This window comes from Corvus hawaiiensis, chromosome 1 (genome assembly GCF_020740725.1).
Source record: "Corvus hawaiiensis isolate bCorHaw1 chromosome 1, bCorHaw1.pri.cur, whole genome shotgun sequence".
NCBI classification, from domain to species: domain Eukaryota; kingdom Metazoa; phylum Chordata; class Aves; order Passeriformes; family Corvidae; genus Corvus; species Corvus hawaiiensis.
The window spans coordinates 82,761,543-82,786,016 of NC_063213.1; the positions used below are offsets into that span (position 1 = coordinate 82,761,543).

Here is a 24,474-nt window from a genome sequence, read left to right on the forward strand (position 1 = left end):
ATTTTATGGCAGGCTGCTAATCTTGCAGAACAGTTCACCTGTTGCAGCAGCCATATTTTGCAGCCTTAGCTGCAGGATTTTTTACCTTTTTTTCAACCTTTTTTTTTCCCCCCTACTCTTTCTTTCCAAACATATTGAAGTGCTAGGTTTGGCTACAGTGGGATGAATTGCTCTATTGTTTTGACATACAGCAGGGTATTCTTGCAGTGAGACTGGATACTTCAGACCTTCACAGACAGAAGAAGATAAATTGCACACTTTTGAAGTGTCACCCTTAAAAAAAAAAAAGAAGCCTCTAGGTTTATCTGACTGAATAACTTTTGATTTTTGTTTTCTGCTGTGTGTGACAGAAGTATAGTTAATCCTGAAATTACTGAAATAAAATGTTGACTAAACTTGATCTGTGGAATATTAAAATATATCAATAATTACTAAAAATATTTAGACAGATGATTAACTTATGAGTCATTGTTCTTCAGATCCATTTATGTATAATTAAAAGTGTTGGTGTATCCAGCTATTCTGTAATCAGGAGATCCTGTTGGCATGAGTAGAGCATCCTGTGTCTATTATCTGCTCCTGTCTCTTTTCATTCCCACTACTAGAACTCCTTAAAATTCTAGATCAACACAGCTTGCAAATTTAAATTCAGTGCTTTGTAAGATTAATTCAAAAATGTATCAAACTATAATTTTGAAGCTGATGTGAGCATTTAAAGAAAAAGGGCTTTATCTCTTATTCATTTAATGCAGCATGAAATTAACATCTGAATCAAACAGCAAAATTTTAGTAAATAAGATGCAGCATTTATTATGAGGCCTCATTATTCCATGTGCATAGTAATACTTTCAAAGTGTAATTTTTTCTTCTTCCTAAGCTGCTCAAAATGTTTCTCCCTGTTTTTCAACACGGCATTGTGTGTTGGTGTTTGTAATTAGATCATTTGCATACAGTCATTGTCATTAAAAAGTTAGCATTTTTTAGTGGTTACAGTTGTCTGAGTTATCCAAAGCTTTCTCATTTAGAAATATTTGAAATTGTAATTAAGGTCACGTAGTTTTTATGCTAACCATTATTTTCAGTGTTATTTCTCACATGACTGCTTCTCAAGCTTAAGCTTGTTTCGCTGTAAATAATTTTGTAGTCTCCATTTTAGTGGGATTCTAACTGTATTTTTTTAGGGATCACTTAGTTGCAAGTTATTTACATGAAGTACTGTATCCAGAGCCATGTGTACTCAGTTGCTGTGGAGGCACCTGTCATCCTGTCTTCATAGGAAAGTGATAGTCCAGCATGGCACCAAACGTGCCCAAAGCAGTGGTGTGAAGAAAATTTGCTAGCAGGTACAAAACCTGTGTCACTGGATTGAGAGATGAGTTCTGTAAATTCAGGAAAGGAAAGTAAAATCCTAAAAAACCCCAAACCTATCCAGTCTGGGTTACCTCCAGGAGGTTATGTTCCCCTCTGTCCAGTCCTAGCAATCAGCAAGTTGCCAAACTTCATAAAGCAATTAGGATTGTCCATAGAGGCTGTACCTTATGCGAGTACTGAGTCTGAAAGGGCTCCCTGCCCCTCTCCTGTATGAAAGGTGAGCTGGAAGAAAAAAAGGTAGAAACTGTTTGCAGTGTTTGTGAAGCACTTAAAGAGAAGGAAACTGATTTATAAGGGTTTAATTTTCAAATTCCTCCTCTTTAAGTGGTATTACACTGTTGGAGGAGTTTGCTCTTCCAAAAAAAAGACATGAAAAGTGGTTAGAGACACTTTATATTCCGATGATGCTGTCAAAGACATCCCAAATATTGTTGCAAGGTTTCTGCCCACTTTTCATGAATGTATTCAAGGGAGGGTATGCTGTATTTCTCTCTCTCTGTTTCTCTCTTTCTGGCTTTTCTCTGCATTGGATATGAGCCAGAGAAATGTCTTTCCTGGTCAATGCAGTCTCTTGTTTGAGGAAATGAAGTAGAGTGCATCCCATTAAATTATTTCTTTCATTCTAATTTCAGTGACTTTGCTTTTGGAAAGGATACACACTTTGCCAGCCATGTAATAAGAAAAACCAGTCTGTACTAAATAGAAATCAAGCTTTAGGAATAGGAAAGTAACACAATAATAAGAAAGCTTCAGTAGTGGTGAAATTTGGCTTAAAAATCCTGACTTCGGTACACTAAATATGTACCCTTCCTTTTTTAAGCCAGTGAGAATCTTGCTCTATAAATTTTCAGCTCTTGCTAAATCAGTTTGATACCACATTTTACTTGTCACATGATTGGATAATGTAAAATACACAAGGAATAGACAACAGAACAGGTCCAGAAAGTTAAGTAGCTTTTCTTGTATTCTTGCAGTTTAGCATTGCAAATGTTTCTGGTACTTATGTATTCCAGTCTGATGAGACTCTCCTCGAAAGGGTCTGAATCCAAGGAGCCAGACTTACTCAGCAAAGAGGCTTCTCAGGAGTATATCCAGTGAAGCTCTCAGAGTAGGGAAAGTTAGTGTTTTGTATGGCACAGGCTATTTAAATTGGAGCATCTGTGAACTGAGAGGAATGAACTTTGTCAGGTAAAACAAGCTGGGCCATCTACGATCAATTCAGAAAATAAAACAATATTCTCTCCTATTGGTATAATTGGACATCCTATCCATTCCTAGCCCTCAGGCACACTAGGAAGATGTTACACCTCTCACACTGGTCAGATGGAGAAAAATTCTAGAAAATCTCCCTTTTACTGCAGAAGTGTTCTTAGAGGGAGAGTCATTTTGATGGCACCAAAAAAGTTGCCTAGTACAGTGTTCCTGACAACTGTCTGGTCAAATTTTTCTGCTTCTGGGATGACGTGTTTGCCTCAGTAACCTTGATAAGGTTAGTTTCAGATAGGGCTATGCCCAGTAAGTTCATGCACCAGTACATGCTGGGGTCAACCCAGCTGACAAGCAGCTTTGCCAAAAAGGCCCTGAGGCATCCTAGTGGACACCAAGTTGAAGATGAGCCAGAAATGTGCCCTTGTGGCAAAGAAGACAGCCAGTGTCCTTGGCTGCCTTAGGAGGAGGAGGAGGAGTGTTGCCAGCAGGTCAAGGTAGGTGATCTTTCTCCCCTGCTCAGCACTGGTAGGGCCACACCTCAAGCACTGGCTCCAGACAGATATGGACATATTGGAGGACGTCCGCTGAAGAGCCACCAAGATGATGAAGGGACTGGAACATCTGTCCTTTGAGGAAAGGCTGAGAGCTGAGACTGTTCAGCCTGGGATAAGGAAGGCTTGGGGGGAGAAGTCATCAATATGTACAAACACCTGAACAGAGGGTGCAAAGAAGAGGGAGTCAGATTCTCTTCAGTGGTGCCCAAGGACAGGACCAGAGGCAATGGACTCAAACTGGAATATGGAAGGTGCTGTATGAACACCGGGAGGGCACACTGTTACTGGGAGAGTGCCTGAACACTGGAACAGGTTGCCCAGAGAGGTTGTAGGGTCTTCTCCCTTAGAGATATTCAAAAGCTACCTGGCATGGTCCTGGACAACTTGCTCAGGGTCGCCCTCTGTGAGTTGAACAGGGTGACCTCCAGAGGCCCCTGCCCATCTCCACCCTTCTGTGATCCTGTAAAGCTGCCTGCCATGCATGGTTAGGGCGTATGTCTAGTGCTGATGCATTACATCCTGGTTTGCGAGCACGTTGGGGGTTGGAAACAGACAGAGTAATCTTGCATCTTAGTTATGTTGTGCAAGCAGAGATTGCAATTCCAGATTCTCATTATTTCAGGCTAGCAAGGATCATTCAGAAGTGTCACATCACATCTCATTTCCATCTTTGAGACATTTGGCTGTGCAAATCATATGGCTTTGACAAATAATCCCAACACATGCACAGTACTGACATGCTGAAAAATCCAGCTAAAACTTTGGTACCATGGGTTTGGTATTTTGATCTGTGAAGTAAAAACAAAGTCTCTTTGTGCTGCTTCAGTTCATGGCAGTTACTTATCTCTACTTCCCCTCATCCATAGAAAGGCCAGAAATCCATCTGCTGTACAGTCAGTGGGCTCTTGGAGGACAGGAGAGACAAATGCTCTCTGGCCATCGCAGATCTGCTCCCACTTACCAGCAAAACTGGGCACTCCATCCACGCCATCCCATGGGCTTGAACCACAGCAACTCTCACCAGACATGAAGAGAGGTTTTCAGGCTGCATGGTGCTGCCAGGGCCCTCAGTCCCTCCCAGACTGTGCAGTCATCTTCACTCTTGTCCCTGGTTTGTCAGAATGCCTTGTCCAGGGAGGTGAGAGGGGTGATTCTCATTCCCTCCCTCCCTGACCAGTTTGGAATGACTTTCCTGTTGCTGCCGTGGAAACAGTGCCTGGAGTCACAGAAGAGGAAATATGTGTGTTGTTCAGCTGCTGCCAGGTGTGGGAAGGAGAGATCCCTCATTTTACCCAGTCCAAGTTCCCACTGGGGGAAGAGATGTCAGCTTTAAGATGGGGGGCAGGGGGAAGAACAGTATGGCTCTAAACCACAACTCAGAAACCATGTCTGGAAATTAATTTGAATTCCCCCTCTGCCATTAAATTTACTTGAAACACTGAGTTTAAAATTCTGCAGGCATGGCTTGTTTTCACTTACTTTGCCTTTCCTTTTCAATACTGTGACATCATGAATCTTTTTCTTCTCCTGAAAAGGGAGCTGCTACTCCTCCCTGCTTGTTCTGCATTTGGGATCAGGGGCTTTAGTAATATGCATTGTATGAGACAGGTCTTGGACCTGTTACCAACACTGCTAGAAGGTTCCTAGCAGGAACCCAGTTCCACAGGGATAGATGTGGTTTTGATGGCTGTGTTTTGCTGTAATAAAGACTTGAATTTCAGATTACTTTCACAATACTGTCAATGAAATATTCTGGTTGAAGTAATGCAGCAGATTGATTCATTCATTATTTCTACTCACTCTTCCCTCTTTTTTCTTTCTACTGAATCAATGAAAGTAACAATGATTCCTATGGCTCTTGTTTTGTAATTGTATCATAGCAGTAATTTTGATATTCCTTCTGTAAGGAACATCCCTGTAGAGATGCTTCTCTCTGCTTTAGTCTACTGACAGTTTCCTCAACATCTCTTGATGGCAACTGAGTAGTCTTTGAACTGAAATCTGTGCTGTAATTGTGGAAACAGCACAATTGTCTTAGTAAGGCATGGTAATTCTGGAGTGCAGCAAGTGTTGCTTGTGTGTTTGATCTCCCAGAGGCATAACCACACATCCAGTCCACATATTTAATTATTCTGTTCTATTCATTGAACTACTACTGCACTACTACAATGAGTAGTACAAATCTGGAATCTTTCTGTTTGAATGTTTGAGAACTCAATAGTAAAATCTATGTAGTGTTGTGTTGAAAGAATAGCCTGGATTCCCAATCTGGATGTTTTATGGATGAAAATTTATTTTTCTGTAGAAAAACCTGACACGCTATGTTTTCTGGTATCTGTTTGGTGGCAATAAATGTGTGTTTCACTGGTAAGAACAGCCATTGTTGGTCGGATGAACTGTCTTCACTGATGACCTCAAGTTATATGCTGAGAAAAGAGTAAGAACAGGGCCATAATATGTGATACTGTCTTCTAATACTAAAAAGCCACCTGTTTTCAGGTCTCCATGACCCAGTGAAGTTATGGTGTACTTAGTAACCATCAAAAGCATGCCTATTATGTAAAGAATCATCATCTTTCATTTGTTTTCAAGTCAGTCGAGTGCTTCTAGGTCAAAATCGGAGCTACTGAGAGAAATCCTATGGTGTCTGCTATGGACCTGGATGAGGAAGAAGAGGTACATCAAGCCTTCATTTCCAAGAAGCCTCAGGCTTTGGTCCTCAAAAGGGAATTCAACCATTCTGGTACTGGGAAAACAGCGCAGTGGTGCATAACAATCTGGGACATTTCCTGGGTGCGTTGAGGACAGCTTCTTCATGTGGTCATGGATGGGCCAACTAGGAACAGTGCACTCCTGGACTGAATGTTTACTAATAAAGACCTGTTGGAAGATAAAACATCAACAGCAGCTGCAGAGACTGTGAGAGCATAGAGGTCAAGGGCTTGAGGAACACAAGTGATCAAATAAAGACCTGAACTTGAGAAAAGCAGATTTCAACTCAGTCAGGGAACTTCTAGGAAGGATCCAATGGGAACCTGTCTTGGAGGGCAAAGAAGCTCAGGAATGTTGGGAGATTTCCCAGTGCAGCTGCTTCTTGAAGTACAAAAGAGCAGCCTATCCCCCTAAGCAGGAAAAGGAGCAGACATAAAAAGAAATCACTTGGAAAGGCACCAAGCTACTAAGAGAGCCCAAATGAGAAAAGGAGCACTAGAGCAGTGCAAAAGGGGACAAACTTCCAAAGCGGAATATAGAGGTACTGCTTCAGTGTGCAGAGATTCAATTAGGAAGGCAAAGGCTCAGCTGGAACTCAAAGTAGCAAGAGATAATAACATAAGAGTTTCTGCATGTTAGCAAGTAGAAGTACAAGAAAGATAAGCTCTGCTGCTGATTAGGACCAGCAAGTTCATAAAAAATGGCACAGGAATGGCTGAGGCACTCGGCCTCTCTTCTAGGTAATGTCAGGCCCCAAAACTCTGTGTCAAGAAGCAACAACAAAGCAAATGGCAAACCACTGATAGTATGGAAGGGTCAAGTGCATTGCCCTTCAGCCCTACTGTCCTGCATAACTTCATTGCTGCCTGACTTTGTTACCCTGTTGCTCGTTCTTTGTTTCAAGTCCTTTTATATGTATCAAACAGTGTGGAACATGGAACCAGAATTTCACTGGCGGACACCTTCAGCTGGGAGAATTTACTATTCATTTCTCGATTTGACTTCCTATTTAAGAAAGAATTTATCCATGTGGAAACCTTCTAGACAACTTGTTCATGTTTATGTTAGAGGCCACAAATTCCATTCTATGTTACAGGCTGTGATAATTTGCCTGATACGACTATCTGGCTTGCTCCTCTGTAGTCTTCTCAATCTCCCTGAAACTGGAATTGCATTCAATGTCTTACAGTTTTCAGGTACTACATCTGTTTTAAGCTGTGTATTTCTTAATTTGTCAGAACTATCGAGAAAAACACCATCTGATCTTCAATTTGCTACAGGTTGTTTTGTCAGTTTGTTTCACGACCTAATCACTTCAGTTTCAGGCAGATCCTCTGATAAGACTCCCCCAGTGATTTCTTAGCGTGAGAATTTCCCATGAAATAGTAAAGAATTTCATGAGGGATTCATTTGGTTTCTTTCCAACAAACCCTTTTATATCCTGATCCACCCAGTGGTTTTACAGACTCTCCAGGCAGATTCTTGCTCCTGATGCATTTGGAGAAATATTTGTTGGTTGCTTCAATGCCTTGGGCTATTTGTCCCTTAAAATCATATTGTGCTGTCTTGTCTTCTTATGTTTAACCTGTCAACATTTATGCTTCTATATTTTCTTCACTTGAAGATTATTTCAACTTTCAGAAAATGTGTTTTTTATTAGTAGCAGCTTCCTTTTCCCTCCTTTTTTGTGTCAAACTTTTCTTGATACACTGTCTTGACTCTAGGCATTCATCATACACTTCCAACAGTTAGTTTCCCTACTGTCTATGAATAGTTTACTTTTAGCTTTAAACAAACTTATTGATATTTTTTCTTACATATTTTCTCTTTTAATGTGGCTCCTAACTGGCAGATATTTTGCTTTCTGTGGCGATCTTGGATTTAAGGACAGAATGATCACTAAAAGTGGCTTCTCAACTGCAAGATGTGAAACTATCTGTCTAGACCAAGTCAAGAATTTAATCTTTTCCTGTGGGCAACCCAAGCATCTGTGTATGATACTATCCAAAATTCAGCTTATGTGCCATGTCGATCTCTTACCTTTTTTTTTGGTATCAAGTATTGGTGTAATTGAAGACTCCCAGAACTATTGCATTTTGTACCCATCTTTCAAAATACACCTCTGGCAATTCCATAGTGCATTAACCCATATGTCAACCCATTAATGGTATTTTTACCAGTGAGATTGTTTGTTTTACTGGTTCTATACTCTTTCCCTACCTATACTTGCCCATACTACAATGTTATCCTGAAATACATGTTCCTTACCTATTTGTTTTCAAACAGGTGATTTTTAGACTATAATTTCATTATGAAAACCTTTACTTCATTCAAAAGATGAGCTATTCATACCAGAAATTAGAAGAATAAGATCGTAATGATACTCCTTAAAACTAACATTTTCATTACTAATTGCTTTTCTCTTTCATAAGGAACAATATGAATCTGTTGGGAATTTCCTGAAACTGTGGTATTTCTGTAGGGTAGCCAGAAAAGGAATGAATTGCCTAATTATTTTACTAGTTCTCTTCTTTGTAATAAAAGATGTAATAAAAGAGGAAATATTCAAAAGCTATTAAAGTTAACTGCTGCTGCCACAGAATCATCTGTGAGAGAAAATGTGCAAATCTCAACGGTTTGCAGTCCTTGAGTTCAAATTTTTTTTAGCCCATGCTGGTTTTTTTTTTTTCTTTAATACTTAATAGTAGCAGAAATAAGTGAATTATTTGACTAATCAGTGTACTGTCTGCTAGAATACTAGAATTTTTCTTTATGAACATCCCTGTATTTAAGCTGAATTTTGATGTAATTCCTATTTATTTTAAAGTCTGTCCACATTCAGTTAGTGTAGCAAACTGTGTGTCTCAAGTGTGCAGAAAATCAAGTTTCTGTCTTGTTAGTTTCATGACAAGAAAAAAAAATCCTATAGGTATTCATTTGCATGTGCTAGGTTGTCTTAAAAGAAAAGCCCATCTTGCTTTGTTAGATAACTTTTGAATCCCTTAGTAACTTGCTAAGGACCAGCCTTTTAATAACTACTCATGGCAATATTCAGATCTAGTATCGTAATTAATTCAGAAATTCCAGGATAATTGCAAAATGATGGAGTCTTTTCTTGGATATGCTGCACTGATGGTCTACGTGTGGATTGAGAAACAAGTCTCTCTTACAAGGCAAGGAAAATCAAAAGAGAAAATTGTTCACCAGAATAGTTTTTCCAATGCAAGTAGGAGAAAAGAAAGGGAATAGATGTCTGCTCTTTTAGACCATTTTGGACAAGTGTAAAGCTAATGATTTATCATGCTGGTTCTCCATCTGTTCCTAGTGCCTAGGATGATGTGTGTTCTCACAACTCTGGGAGGGAGAACTAGTTCAGAGGCATATAGATGGGGAACCAGAGAACTCTATGAATAAAATGCTGGAGAAGAGTTCAGATCTCTAAGCATGTAGATAGACTGCCCAAGAAGTGGTGTGTGTCACTGCACTGACACCTCTGCAGCTATTGCTGGCATCTTGGCACGTTGCCCAACAGAGCCGGATCTAATCAGATAAGAAAGGGAGACTAGAAGCTGAGGATGTTGTCAGAACCAGAAAAGGCTTTCTTAGTGCTTCAATGTCTAGGACATTTTTAGAAGTTTCACGTTTTGAGACCATGTTGTTAAAATTTCCTTACTTTTTGCATGCCTTTAAACCATACAAATATATGTATAATTAGGCATCTTCCATCTGCAGCAAGATTATGTTGCTCTTTCCCCAGCAAAATTACTCTGCAGATAAGCACTGGGAAATCAAGGTAAAAAACATCAGTCCATGGTTCTGTCTGATATATTAGATATGCTGAAAATGTGAAGTCAGGCCTCAAGAGCTGCTACTGTGAATGGAATTACCCTTTTCCATTCTAGACATAGTAAATCTTTGTGCTCGGATAGCTGAGAAGCAAATTAGAATTACACTGGCCTAAGCTTGTAAGACTGAAGAGTCAGGGTATGTTACTAAACTTCAGCTCTACTTCTCTTGCTGTCCTTGGAGAAGACCTACCTTCTCTGAGGATTTGTTTTGCTGTCACATTGAGCTTTACAAATAATAACAGTAAGCCCTGAAGCAGGTCAAAGTTAGTAAGGTAGAAAGTCAGTTTAATCTTACATCTTCCTTATGCTGCTGCAGAGGGTGGCAAAGCAAAACTATGACATTAGAAAGCTCATAGTAGTTCTAATCCTGCCCTAACGCTCCAGGGTTTTTACTTACAGTTTATTGTTTTATGGACAGAAGTCATTTGCATGGGAGGAAGTGGAATAGCACAGTAGTCATGGTGGGTGATAAACCATTGGGAGTGTTGGCAAGGAATGCAAAAACCAGTGAGAAGAAGAAAAGAGTTAGCTTAAAGACTGAAGCTGAACACAAACAGAGAAGAAAAATCAATATAAAAAAGGACCAGGCCATTTGTAATAGAAAAATGGAGAAAATTTTAAAAACTTTGGTGATTATGCTGGAAAAGAAATAATGCAGTTTCTCCTGGAACAGAAGTCCAGGCATCTGGGCAGGGTGCCTTCAGAGAGTCAGGATTGCCTGTAACTCACAGAGGAACAGGGCAGTATGCCTGGAGAGCTAAAACATGCAGTGGAATGCAATTGTCACCATATTGGTATCAGGATCCTAAACAAAGAAAATAAAATAGGGTCTTATTCCTATAAAAGTTGTTAAAGGCATAAAAGGGACTTCTTTGAAGTAATTTTACATGAAAATGAAGGAATAGTTTATTTTTAAACACTGTAATCAGCCAAACTAGTTCTTTATCCCGTAAATAATCCATATGCATAATAGCCTAGATGCCATGCTAATCTCTTGTAAAGAAGCGTGGGATTGCTAAATCAGTCAGATCAGGTAAAGGAATAAACTAGAGAAATTCAGGCTGATAAAATACAAGCATTTACATAAAGTGAAACATGTCTTTATGTAATCAGCATGATCAGAGAGTTTGATAGCCTCTGATCTAATCAATAGCAATGGTATAAAGACTTGAAAAAATATTCAGAACTCATCAGTTCTAGGATCATGGTAAAAATAGGTTAAAAGAAACCTCTGGAGGTCTACTCCAAGCAGGTCTAGCTTCAGTGTTAGATCAGATGTGAAGATGACTTTTAAAATCTTCAAGAATGGAGATTCTGTGTGTACAACCTGTTCCAGTGTTTCACTACCCTTGATGTGTTGTTTGATTTTGGAGTTGTTTTCTTTTTTTTTTATTTCGTTACTGTTTTTGTTGTTTGTGTTTGTTCTTTTACCTTTTGTTCAGTTGGAATTTACTTTGTTGCAACTTGTCACTGTTGCCTGTGTCTGGTTGCTGCATGTGTCTGGCAAGAGCCTGGTGATGTGTTTACTATAATCCCCTTAAAGAAGTAAAAGTCTGCAACAGCCATGCTACAGGCTGGGGGCAGAGTGGCTGGAAAGCTGCTCAGCAGAAAACGACCTGGGAGTACTGGTCAACAGCAACTGAACATGAGCCAGCTGTGCCTAGGCGGCCAAGAAGGCCAATGGCATCCTGGCCTGTATCAGCAATAGTGTGGCCAGCAGGACCAGGGCAGTGATTGTCCCTCTGTACTCGGCACTGGTGAGGTCACACCTCAAATCCTGTGTTTGATTCTGGGCCACTGCCTGCAAGAATGACATCAAGGGGCTGTAGCGTGTCTGAAGGAGGTCGACAGAGTGAAGGGTCTGGAGGGTTAGTTATATAAGGAGCAGCTGAGGGAGCTGGGGCTGTTTAGCCTGGAGAAAAGGAGGCTCGGGGTGACCTTGTTGCTCTCTACAACTGCCTGATGGGGGTATAGCAAGGTGCGGATCAATCCCTTCTTCCAGGCAGCCAGTGAGAGGACAAGGGCACAACAGTCTCAAAGTGTGCCAGGGCAGGTTCAGGTGGGCACCAGGAAGAATTTTTTCACTGACAGGGTTGTTAAGCATTGGAAGAGAGTCATCCCTGGAAGTGTTCAAGAAATGACTGAATGTGTCACTTAGTGCTGTGGTCTAGTTGACATCGTGGTGCTTGGTCAAAGGTTGGACTTCTAATCTTGGAGGTCTTTTCCAGCCTTAGTGATTCTGTGAAATACATCATCCCTAGACCATCTCTTCTCCATGCTAAACAAACCAAATTCCTTTACCTTCTGCTTGTATAATATGTGCTTTAATCTTCTGACCAACCATTTTTGTGGCCCTCTGGTGGTCTTGCTTCAAAAATCTTGTCATGTCTTGTCCTGGTGGCCCAAAATCAACCACTCTACTTGATATAAGCTTAAGGAGTACTGAATAAGAGGGAATAATCACTTCAATCGTTTCCTTGTTCTACTAGTAGCTCTCTTGTTAGTACAGTGAAATGAGTGTTTGGCCATTGTCACCACAGCAATGCACTGCTGATCACAACTTTGTGTCCACCACACCCCCAGATCCTTTCTGAGGAGATGCTGTACTGTTACATGGGATTCCATCCTTTATGCAGGACCATTTGTTTCTCTTTCATGAACTTCATGGCACAGTTGTTGGCCTTCCAGCTTGTCAAAGTTCATCTGAGTGGTAGTCCTGCCCTCCAGTGTATGAATTGCTTCCTTCAGGTTGGTTACCTGGAAACTTGTACTTATAGGTGCAGTCACTTCTCCATTAAGATTCTTCAAGAACGTATGTACCCACCACTGAGTTTTTGAATCTGCCGCCTCTCTGCTTGTCTGATTACCTTTCTGTGAGCTTTTTCCATCACCCCCATGTTATTCAGTATAAGTCCAGTGAAAAAGGATAAGAACAGAACAAGTGAAAACACAGTCCAACAATAGAGTGTAGAGAATGTGGAAGCTATTGATTGGTAATATTGATTCTAAAGTCCAGTTTCGAAGCTTTTGAAGAGCATTTAGTGTCAGATGTTTGGGGGTATTGGTAGTGGTGGTTTTTGTACTGTTTGAAAGCATGAAGACACTCTGTTTTCCTTCTACTTACAGGATGGGCTGTCAGGTCTGGTTTGTGTCTGACGCTATCTGTCCCTAGGTTTCTGCCAAGCTAAACTTTCCTAGGTTTTGCTGTTTTCCTTAGGAAGCATGTGCTCCAGTTTTTGCTATTCATGTGTGTTTGGTACAATAGGTTAAGAACAGTTTGTTACCAACATCACTCTGAGTAGTGGCGTTCATTTGGAGCGTATAGATGTGGAGTATGTGGCATTGTGCATGATGCCATAGGATGTGCCTAGGAATATACATATACTACTTGTGGCATTAATTGAGGTATGGTTTTTCTTGTTTAACAGATTACAAAAAGATAGAGCCAACGTTGTACACTTCTACAGCCTGTGTACTTTTTTTGAACTTCTGCGGTTTCTAAGATCCTCCTTTGGAAGACTTCAATCCCAGAGACGATTTATTTGTTTGTGTAGCTGTAATCAGACTTCCCGTATTCATCTCACCCAGGATTCCCAACCTGGATTATCAGTGCTGTTATTTGTCTGTATTTGAAGATTCAAATGATCACCATTTGCCCCAATTAGGTTTTTTATAGCATATTTGCAATCAAAAGCCAAACACTTCTCCTCTTTTCATGTCGTGACCTAACGATTCTTAGGAACCCAGTAATTTTGCAACCCTCTTGGGCCTAAATTTAGATAGTTTTTTTAGTGGTTTTTTTGTTGTTTTTGTTTTTTGTTTTTTAATTGTTTGTTTGTTTTTAATCAGCTGTTTTTTACTGTCACTACTGATTTTACTGTGTCTTTTGCTTGGCATTGATACATATCTCTGTGTGAAACGATTGAAGGATTAGTTTAAGGTTGTAACAGACAAAGTAAAATGAGATCAACTCCAAATACAAGCCAATTTCTTTTGCCCTATTTTACCCTTCCCAACATTCAAATGGGTCAATACAGATGACCCAGCACATGTAAAGCAAAAAAAAAAAAACCAGAATATCCTCTGGTTTGGTGTGCCCTGAGCTCAGGAGTTCCTAACTTTTCCGAAGGCTGTGAAGATTTCCATCATGCTTGTTCAGTGTCTGGACCACTGTGAAATGTTATGACCTGGCTCAAGTCTTATATACTGCTTGAAGCTTTGGTGGCTGCAGAGGACAGATAAAATACAAAACTCCTGCTGAAAAGAAAGTACATTGAATTGCCATCTATGGAATAATGAATATTTTTTACAAAACTAACCCCAGCATGGTAGTGGCCAAATACCATTTTTAAAACATAAATTACTTCAGGCTCTAGGTGATAAATACTTTGTATAACTTCAAAACAATTTGATACGGTTATCATGAAGTTCTTCCCTTTCCAAGTTGCTCTCTTGAGTGATTTCTCTGGATTACTCTCATCATTATCTCTGATCTCTGGTGGCTTCCCACTCCCACACCCCCTCCTGGTGCCAAGTGCTAAGGACTGCCAGGCTGGTCACTGCACTTTGTAGTGCCTTTGCATGGGCGCTTGCTTTGGCATTATTGCCCTTTGTAACACAGTCATTGAGGCTGCTCTTGACATGCTATTAAGTAAATTAATTTTGATGTTGCATTGTAGTTTCTGCTGTTCTTCATTCTGCAATTGTCTTGACAACAGATTTGCATAATCAGTGAGTAGGAATTTGTTTTTAATTTTGTTGTTCTGATTAGCTTGATTCAGATAAATAATAGAAAGTTGTGAAGATAACACAATGTGGCATGAACTGGTGAAAATGATTGTAAACATAACAAATAAGACAAATGACGGAGTCAGGTTCAGTGATTATTTTTATAAAATGTAAGCAAATGCTATTTCTGGTTTCTGTCTTCTTACACTGTGACAGCTGCTTGAAATGTAAAACATATGGATTTATTCAAATATTAGTCACTCTCACTGCTTCCCAAACAAAGAGAAGGAAGCTTATTTATTTGTTTTCTGCCCAGGTTTCTTGGTATGGAGGGAAAAAAGATTCACAAATCTTATTTGAATTCTTCTTTCCTTTTCTCAGTCCAAAGGCAACCCTGTGGACCTGCACCTTTTCATGGCATGAGGGAATACCAAACACAGTTGCTTATTAAATTTAATGTAGAGGATAATTCTTGAAGTAGTAAGTGTTTAACTCTGCACATATCCCACCTCCCCACCTTTTATCTCCTTCCTTTAATTTCTAACTTCTGATGGCACCTGACAGAACATGATTAAGCAAGAAATAGTAGCAATTAAAAAGCTGGTAATGATGTTCCTGTTCATGTTTTCTAGCCATTTTCATGCATTAGAAACCCAAGATTATTTCTTTCTTAAGTAATTGAGTACATCTCTGCTTCCTGCTTGAGGAGTAACATACGTACAACTGCCCTTTCCTAGTAATCTCTGCAGGGCAGGACTTAAATAATGTGGGCAGTGAAACCAGAAAACAATAATTTCTACATTTTGAGAAGAGCAGAGTTTCCTCAATAAGGAACCAGGGAGAGAGAGAATGAGAGAAATTCCTTAAACCAATCAGTTTAAGGCATTTGCTGGAGTAGCTCTTAGTGTAATAGGACTGAAAGAAATTTAGTGGAGGATGAGTCATGAAATGTGCTAGGAAATGAAAGAAAGATGGAAGGCAGAAGAGAACAGAAAGCAATAAGTAGGAAAGAAAAATAAATGTCAAAGTGAAGAGTAGAAAAGTATATTTTGGAGACTAGAATCATGAGCAAAAAAATGTTCTGTGGACAAAGTTATCATGACAAAAGGGTATTATTTGAAGAAATGCAGAAGTTTCTGGAAAAGTTGTCAACCAGAGTGATTAATTGAAGGAATACAAAGCATAGAAAAGATATGAGAAGATACACAATCCAGACCGTTGAAGGAAAAAAAAAGGCAAAATAATACTTACTTTTGAAGTATTTCAGTAAAATAGGTTTGGGGCATTTCTGTATTTAGTTGGCTTGGCATAGCATGGACAAAAGGGAGAAGCTGGAGAAACACTGTTTGCATCCCTACTAGATTTAAAGAACACAATGAGCTGCACTTGATGTCTAGGAAAAGGCAGGTGGACAACAGAGAGTGAGGAGCATTTGTTGCCAAGTTCTTGGTGCTTAACATTCTCTTGGCAGCATTATGGGGACAGATGCACCTTCTTACTAGGCAGGTAAGCCAAGTGTCCGTGCTAAGCCACGGCAAAGAACACGTCTGACCTGCCTCACCTGGGATGGTGAGAGGTGAACTGACTGGATGAAAATCTATGCTAAGCACCAAAATGTGCATTGTTGTGATAGAATCAAGGAGCTTAAAAAATGCAGTGGAACAGGATAGCTGTTAAAACTTCTGCTTTTATTTTGGAAGTAAACATAATGCTCAGTTTGATTTTCTTGGGTATTTTATACTATCAAAACTTCTCCAGGCTTGCATGCTTTAATATAAGCATGCTGGCATGGCAAATACTGTATCACTTTGATTTTTCATTCTTCAACAATTTAGTAGTATTTCTGCGTTAAGGGTTTTATTTTATGCAAACAAGACCAGGATTTGAATAATAACCCTTGGAAACCCGATCAACTGGCTCTTCGGCTTTTCAGGCAATTGATTCTTCTAGGTGAGAGAAAAGCTCTCTGTGAAGGAGGCATATATGAAAGAGGTGATTATTGTCAGGTGATTTTTATTAATCATATCTTCAGGTAACAGTGAAAAAGATAGTTCTGCACACTACAAAAATGTGAAGAGAATACTATTAACTATTGATTACTATAGCACTGTTGACCATTTCACTTAATGAGCAGTGATGTTTTGATCTTCAAATCAATCTGACTTTCAGTGGCATTCTTGTACTCTGTATAGATTTGTTTGGAATAATAAATTCACAGTTAAGCAGGCTTTGTCACATAGTGGCCAGTTAAGTAATCACTGGCTATTTCATGCTGTGTATAATCTATGTGGATGTCCCCCTTTACTCATAGTGCAGGACAGAAGTTATTCCATGTCAGTAGCAAGAGAAACAAAGAGGAGTGATCCAGTTGGATTAAGCAGAATGACCACCAGCCAGTTCCTGTCTTACATTTCAGTTATGGTTTGCCTCATTTCAGAGATTTGAAAAGTTTAATGCCTTCATTTACCCTTGATTTCTTGGTCAGAGGTTTTGGGTAGGACATAGAATGAACACTTATGAGTCCTACTCTGCTTCTACCATTTCTTCCTTTCTCTCAAATACTAAGTTCTCAATGGCCCTTGGTGGACATAAGTCATGACTCCAGTAATTTCCAGTGCTGTTCTGCCAGGCAGGACCTTTCTGAGGAGTTATTCAAAGGACTCCCTCCCATACTCTGCATTACAGGGAGGTCCTTTTGGAAAAAAAAAGAGGGAGAAAGGGATAATGGGTGAATTTGTGTGGGTAGGGGAATTATTTAAGAAATGGACTCTCAAAATATTTCTCCTTCACCCTTCATCAGAAAGGGGCAGGAGAGATGTTTTTGTTTACCTGTGAAAATGACATAATGTAACTATGACCAAAATGGAAGGGCAGCAACACTTCACAAATTTGCAATAACCATTAGCTCCCCAAAAGTATTTAATATTTTAATTTGATAAAACTAGTGCTACAATATGTGGGGAATGTGGCCCTTTAAGAAATGGTGGAGATTTTACTTATATTCATTTTACTTTTTTTTTTTTTAATTTAAAAAAAGAATCTTTTGTGTATAAAACCAAAACCACGCTATAAGTACCTTTATAAGCTCTGTGGATAAATCTTATCTGGTAGGAGTGATTTGGTTTCCTTGACAGAATAAAAGAAAATACATTAAATTAGTGGTAGGAATGTTAGCACAGCTTTTGTCCAAAACTACTTGAGTTTTCCTACTGCACATCATTAAATGCAGAAATTAAGCTGTGCTCAGGCCATATCAACACACCTACAATTTAGTTAATTTCACTGGTGTATACTGTGATGGTTATCAATTTTTAAGTGCAGAAACTTCTGTCACCACAGGATCATCCACAGAACTTTGCATCTTTTTTTCAGTAACACAAATTGTACTTATTTGTGATCATACTTAGGTCAGCTTGCTAAGATCTGTATGCTACTGAGAGATCTGCATGAACTCTGTAGGCCTGACTTACTAAATGTATTTGGAAATTCCTTCTTAATCTCAAGAGAAGTCAAAGCAAATGGTTTAACTTTCTTTTTTCAGGAACTGCAGTTTGAGAGACTGACTCGAGAACTTGAGGCTGAACGTCAGATTGTTGCAAGCCAGCTGGAGAGATGTAAACTTGGATCAGAAACTGGAAGCATGAGCAGCATTAGGTAATGTACAAATTGTTTTTATAATTAGTAAATTTTGTTGCTGTTATGAATTATCACCAAGTTTGATAATCTTTTTGTAAAAAAGTTATACACTAGGGAGAATGAGATTTTAGTAGAGTTTGAAAATTTGCATTGTGACCTGCTTTTTAAAAAGAAAATTTCATGCGATTTTGTATCTTGTTTGTCCAGTAACAGAATAGTAGTCACATTTGGAATTCGTTGATTTGCTGGAGTCTGAATGGATTATCAGCAACTTGTTTCCCCCACCAATACAGCTGTAATTTTCAGCTGAAGATTTTTAGCTTCATAATTGCAGACATGTATTGATAAGTGAACCTGTTTAATCATAATTTTATCACTCAAAGTATTAAAAGCTTTAGAATGAATTACGTAAAGCTGCTGACCTGTCATCAAAATGTAATGAGAAGATATAGGTGACTCTCTTTGTTTAAACATTGGTTTACTTTAAGAAATTGTCCTGGTACATTGTTTGGAGGATGGCAAGTTTATTTAAGAAATTGTAACAAAGGAAACTGATCTCTTGGTGAATTTAGTGGAAGTACAGACTTTGCGGTTTTTAGCTTCTTGATACGTGTGTTTCTGTTTTCTCAGTGAAGCTAATAAATGGAAGATGATGGTACTAGAGTTTCAAGAATTGAGAAAAAAACAAGTTGTATAGGCATGTGTTCTATTTTTATCAGTGGAAATATGAATAGATAATAGTAAGTATAACATGCCAAGCTAAGCAATTCAAACAACGTTTCAATCAAATAAATGATATTTTTCCATTATAAGTAGGAAATAATTATTCAGTAGAATGTCAAAGATGTAACAAAAATACTGAATGCAAGATCCATTAAAATGGCAGAAGTCAGAAAAATCTTTCACTAATTCAGCAGAAGCTGTACATGAAGTTGACTTAAAATACAAGCATTCTTAATAAATCAGTTGAGAATTAACTCCTTAAGATAAAATCCTCTGTTATATGTTTGTCACCATCTAGGCTTGTCAACATTAGAAAAAGTATGTTACTTAAGTTTTTTTCAGCATGACATAGGTAATATTTGGCAGTGCAGGAGAATACTATATTTGCATGTCAAGTGTGTTTGCCTAGCACTTTAAAGTTTACATATGGTATGGCTGCATTTCAAGAAAGTTATCTGAAATATGTTTGAGTAATACTGAGGTATGTTTAAATAATGCTGTTATTTTAGGATTATTCCAGTCAGCGATATGAAGGTTGGGAAATTTCTTGTTGTGCAGTAAATGCTTCCTTGGTGAACTTTTTTCTTATTGATAAAGTTATACTTTAGAGTTACCAGGGATATTAACATCAACTGACTCTTCATTGAGTTCTGAAACTCCAGTTATTCAAGAAGTTTAATAATTGGACTGCTTATCTGTCTGTGGAATATAGCAATACATAGAACAATGGAAGAGATATTATGCAAATTTTTGACATCTGTAATTTACCCTGGAAATGTTTTACATACGACCAGGCAATTTCTAGCATTTTAACTAAAAACATTTTAAGAAGTACCTGAAATACTGTTTTTCAGAAGATAACATCGAAAGCTTACAGTTAGATAGCTGTCCTTAGGCTTGGCAAGTGATATAAAGAGGAAATCAATAATAATCTAATATTGTTTGTGTTGGGTTGTTGTTTATCCCATATGTATTAAATAAGTAATCTTCTGTCCAAAAAATTCTAAATCATCATTTTAGGGGCTTAGAACTAACACAGATACTAAATGAAGTCAAAATTCTGTCAGGTTGCTGTGCTGACTTCCCAGTGCTCATCTACATTTGAGAATGTTTCTTTAGCATTGTATTCTTTGACATATCCTTGATCTGTAGTCATTTTTTTAGGGGATCGGGGACTGTATTCACCAAGAATTTTGCTAAAAAGGGCTTGACTGTTTTCTTTTAAGGAACAAGTACTTGGCTGTGAACCAAAGGCAGAATCAGTAGCTTCTGATAAAACGGAATAAAATGCTTAGGCCATGAGTTAGGACAAAACTTGTGAACTCCTCCCTTCCCCAGGGTTTCCCTGTTGGCAGCCTCTGAACAGTTCATTACTCAGCCTGCTGAGTATTAAAATTTCATGATACATTCCATAAGGAGACAAGTCATGTTCTATTCTGCTTCATTCCTCTGGCTGAGGTGCTTATTCCTTGTGGGCCAGATCTTCAGTCTGTCACTCCCTTTAGTATGGGGGGGGTGGGCGGGGCAATTAGATGCCAGCATATCTTTAGAGCTCTTCAGTCTCTGATAGTTTTAAGCACATATTAAAGAAGTGTACTGTTAGCAAATCCTTAGAACTTTAAGATTCTCTTTCATATTCTTTATCACTGTTTTATGTGAGCAGTTTCTTCGGTTTTTTTTTGTTGTTGTTGTTTTGGATTTTTTTTTTTTTTAAGGAGTCTTAGTGTTTGAACTGAGGAGTGTAGCTCTAACCTAGCCTACTCTTTTTCTTTGAACACAGCGTTTGCAAGGCAACAGACTTTTTCTCAACTGAATTTCTACTCAGTACTGGAATTGCTAGAACTGATGTGCCATTTGTTACTGAAAGTCTCTTGAATAGACTGTCATTTGTGCCTGAGTGCCTGAAGCAATATGCTGAAGTTTCTGTATCTTACAAGTCACAAAAATGCAGTCTAATAAGCTGAATAACATGGAAAGCACACCTGCTTTGTATATGCTTTCTTCAGTAGAGTTCTCTTCCTTAGAAATGCCTATGTTATTCACACTTTAACACCAGGAAACTTACGTTTTCCTTAAGAGGATACAATTTTTGCAAATTCATTGAAAAGAAAAGTACCACAAGTCTAATTGATAAACCCATAAGAGCTTTCATTTCAAGAACATTGAAGAAATAGCTGGAATGCATTGTGACATTGGTAGACAGCTGCTGCTGTGTTGGTCAAGTTAATAAAATTGCAATTACAGTTTTCCTGTGCAGCCGTCAGTGTTAGATCTGATTTAGGCTACTTGTTGGGAAAGGATATATAGTGGTCTTTGTAGATATTTAATATAAAGGACTGATAAATCCAGTAGCCTCATAGAGGTGAGGCTCCCACAACCTAGACCTGCACAGTGTGAAGAAATGGGCTGAATGGAACCTTATGAAGTTGAAATTTATAAATGATTTGCAAATGCATCTGGGATGGAGTATCCCCTTGTTACAACACAGGCAGGGATAGAAAACAGCCTTGCAGAAAAAGACCTTCAGGACCTTGGAGGCCTTTTCAACTTAAGTGATTCTGTGAGTCAGCAGTGCGTCCTTACAGCAAAGGCCAGCTGCACCTTGGGTTGCAGCAGCAGAAGTGTAGCCAAGAGATCAGGGCAAGTGATTCATCCCTTGTGTTTGAAGCTCTTGAGGATAGACCTTGAGTTCCCTATCCAGTTTTGGGCATCCCACAACAAGAAAGACATCAGCATGCTGGAGCAGGTTCTGTGCAGAGCTTCCAGGAAGGCAGGAGGCTAGAGAGCACCTAGGGTGTGGAAAGAAGATGAGAGGACAAGGGGTTTTAGCCACAAGAGAAGGGTCAGGAGGGCTCAGTCTTCTGATTATAACTAGGTAAAGGAAGGACTTAGAGAAGACAGAACAGAAGGCTGTTCTCAGAGGTGCATTGGGGTAGAATCAAAGGCTACAGATGCAAGTTGGAGCATAGAACATTCTAATTAGGCGTAAGAAAAACCTTTTTTACCATGAATTTGGTTAAACATTGCCACAGGTTGCACTGATAGGTTCTAGAGTTTCCGTCCACGGAATTAATAAGAACTTCCTCTTCCCACCCAAGTTTTCCTGTGCTTTTTATTACTATTTCATCATAAATCCTGGGAAAAGAGTTGTATTAGCATTCTACTGTTCTGGTTTTTTTTTTGCCATCAAATTGCAGGCTCCCCCGGGAAGTGGTCATAGCACCAAGGCTGCCAGAATGCAAGAAGCATTTAGATAACAGTCAGGCACGTGGTTGAATTCTTGGAGCTGTCCTGTGCAGGTCCAGGAGCTGGACTTTGATGATCTTTGTGGGTCCCTTTTGACTTGGGATATTCTATGATTCGATTCAAGTATTTCAGAAAAAACCCAAACCTCTCTTACCTGAACTAGTGAATGTGTTTGCTTTTGCCTGTGAATGTAAATATTAAAATATGAATGTAGGTATTAAAACGAAGTTGGAAAAAGACATGGTTAGCATGGATTCTGGAGCAAAATATGAGCCAAAAGACAAAGATATGTTTGTCATAATATGAGGACAGAACAGGCTTTTTTTATGCAAAGAGTTTGATCAACAGTCCTGTGTAAAAACACTGCAACTTACAAGTAAAATTTATACACCATCATACACATATAACATACATTTCAATACATATTAGAAAACTGTTTAGCCTGCATTGTGGTTCTTTATCAACTCAAGATTTACCAGTTAAATGTATTAAACCTTTTCACATTGGTTTGATTGCTGTGATATCTCCAAATGCTACTGGGAAGCTTCTAACTTGAAAACAAAAATTTAAAAATCCTTTTAATTAAATGTAAATTAGAAAGCTAACTTTTAAAAAGAAAAAACAAAAGTCAACAGTTATTTCAGAGCAGCGAAAAAAGGATCAGTATTTTATCATTACCTATGAAAATGCCAATTGTAGTTTTTTGTACTTATTTTATTAAAACAAGCCAATAGCATGTCTATTTTTAAAGGGGTTTTTAAAAGTGATGTTCTTTAAAGAGACGGGCATTTCACCAGTGGGAAGAGAAGATTTTACTAAACTTTTGTCAGCAAATGCTGTACCTAAAGATTCATCTCATTCTGCAATGTATGTTTGCTTAGTAGTTCAGAAGTTGAATAAGCTTTAAGTTTTGTCACACACTGTTGCTCATCATTGTGAATTGTGTAAAGCTTAGCAATTCATGCTTGGATGAACGTTTGTCAACTGAATTTATAAAAAAGTTTATCTGAAATAAAATTAAAAATGGCAATAAAAGCATGCAAGTTTTTGAAAATGGAAGATTCTGAAAACATTCATCACAAATTCTACGAGTCAGAATAATTAGCTGTGATAAAACAACATTTTGTAGGGGGATTTTTTGTGTCTTTTTCCCACCTTTTATCTCACAATGATTTTATGTTGCTATAAGTGACCAGGTCAGGTAGAACCTTTCAAAAAGATGCAGATTGCTCTCCTCCTGAAGAGAGTTTTGTCAATGTTAAGCATGGTACTGTCAGATGTGTTTTTCCATCTCATGTAAAGCTTATCATGTGTGGGCTCGTGATAAAGCAGAATATCCTAGTAAAAATATGTTGTGAGTTTCAAGGTAGTAGAGGTTAAAAAAATCCTACCATTCTTTATTAGGAAGCCTAGTTTTGGTTATAGTTCTGTTAAGCCAGAATGAAAATTAAATAGCTGGAAGAAAGCATTCAATTAGAACAAAACAATGGGAAAATCTGCAAGGCTTTGTTACACCAGAAGGTTTTCATTGATGTGTTTGCATTATTTGAGTTCTTTGCTATCTCTAGGAGGCATACATTAAAAAAAAAATACCTTAATAAACACCACCACTGCCCCAAATAAAAAAACAAAAAGAAGAAGAAACAACAAAACAAAGAGAGATTTTCTTAGAAAAAGTTGAAAAGATGGTATTTTCCTTACATTCACAATCCTTAAGGAGTTCATTTGTATTATCTTAGAAGAAAAGAAACTGAAGCAGCTTTTGTCAGATCGTAATTAAGAATGAACAATGTGGTTTTAATCCTTGGCCACTTTAAAAAAAACCTGGTTGGATTTGTTTTGGTTTTTTTGATCTTTGTCTGCTTTTTTTTCCCCGTGTCAGTTTTCAGCCTATAGCTTAACTAAGTCAGTTAGGGATTCTTCTTTTCAATAATCAACTTAGCTACCACAAAAAATGTTGGTGTCTTTGTTGGGTTGCTGGGATTGCTAGCTAATGGTTGACAGTCACTGTGCTAATGTGTGCCTAGCTAGGTAATACCTGGAATCCTTCTGAAAATAGCTGGAAACCCTTCTGAAATTCAGGCTACTGATTTCCATGTCCAAACACGGCATTTAGACATGATGGGAAGGTGGAGGGGCAGGTGCTGATCTCTTCACTCTTGTGACCAGTGACGTGACTCAAAACAACATGAAGCTGAGCCAAGGGAGGTTTAAGTTGGGTATCAGGAAAAGGTTCTTCACCCAGAGGGTGTGTGGGCACTGAACAGGCTCCCCACAGAAGCAGTCACAGCATCAAGCCTCGCAGGGTTCAAGAAGCATTTGGACAATGCTCTCAAGCACAGGATGTTACTCTTGAGGTGTCTTGCATTGGGCCAGGAATTGGGAGACTCACGATCCTTGTGGGTCCCTTCCCAGTCTGCATATTCTATTGTTCTGTGATTCTGAAA

The 24,474-nt window shown here is 38.7% G+C and overlaps 1 protein-coding gene across 11 annotated transcripts in view; it reads left to right on the top strand.

Moving 5' to 3' along the window:
* Nucleotides 1-24,474, top strand: part of CTNND2 (catenin delta 2) — a 669,045-nt gene that overhangs the window by 228,134 nt on the left and 416,437 nt on the right. For all 11 annotated transcript variants that reach the window (XR_007205226.1, XM_048311841.1, XM_048311789.1 and 8 more), the window contains one exon: nt 17,964-18,076. Coding sequence is in view for 10 of the 11 variants with exons in the window: in XM_048311841.1 (XP_048167798.1) it covers nt 17,964-18,076 (113 nt within the window). In the remaining variant the exon portion in view is untranslated. The remainder of the gene's footprint in view (nt 1-17,963; nt 18,077-24,474) is intronic.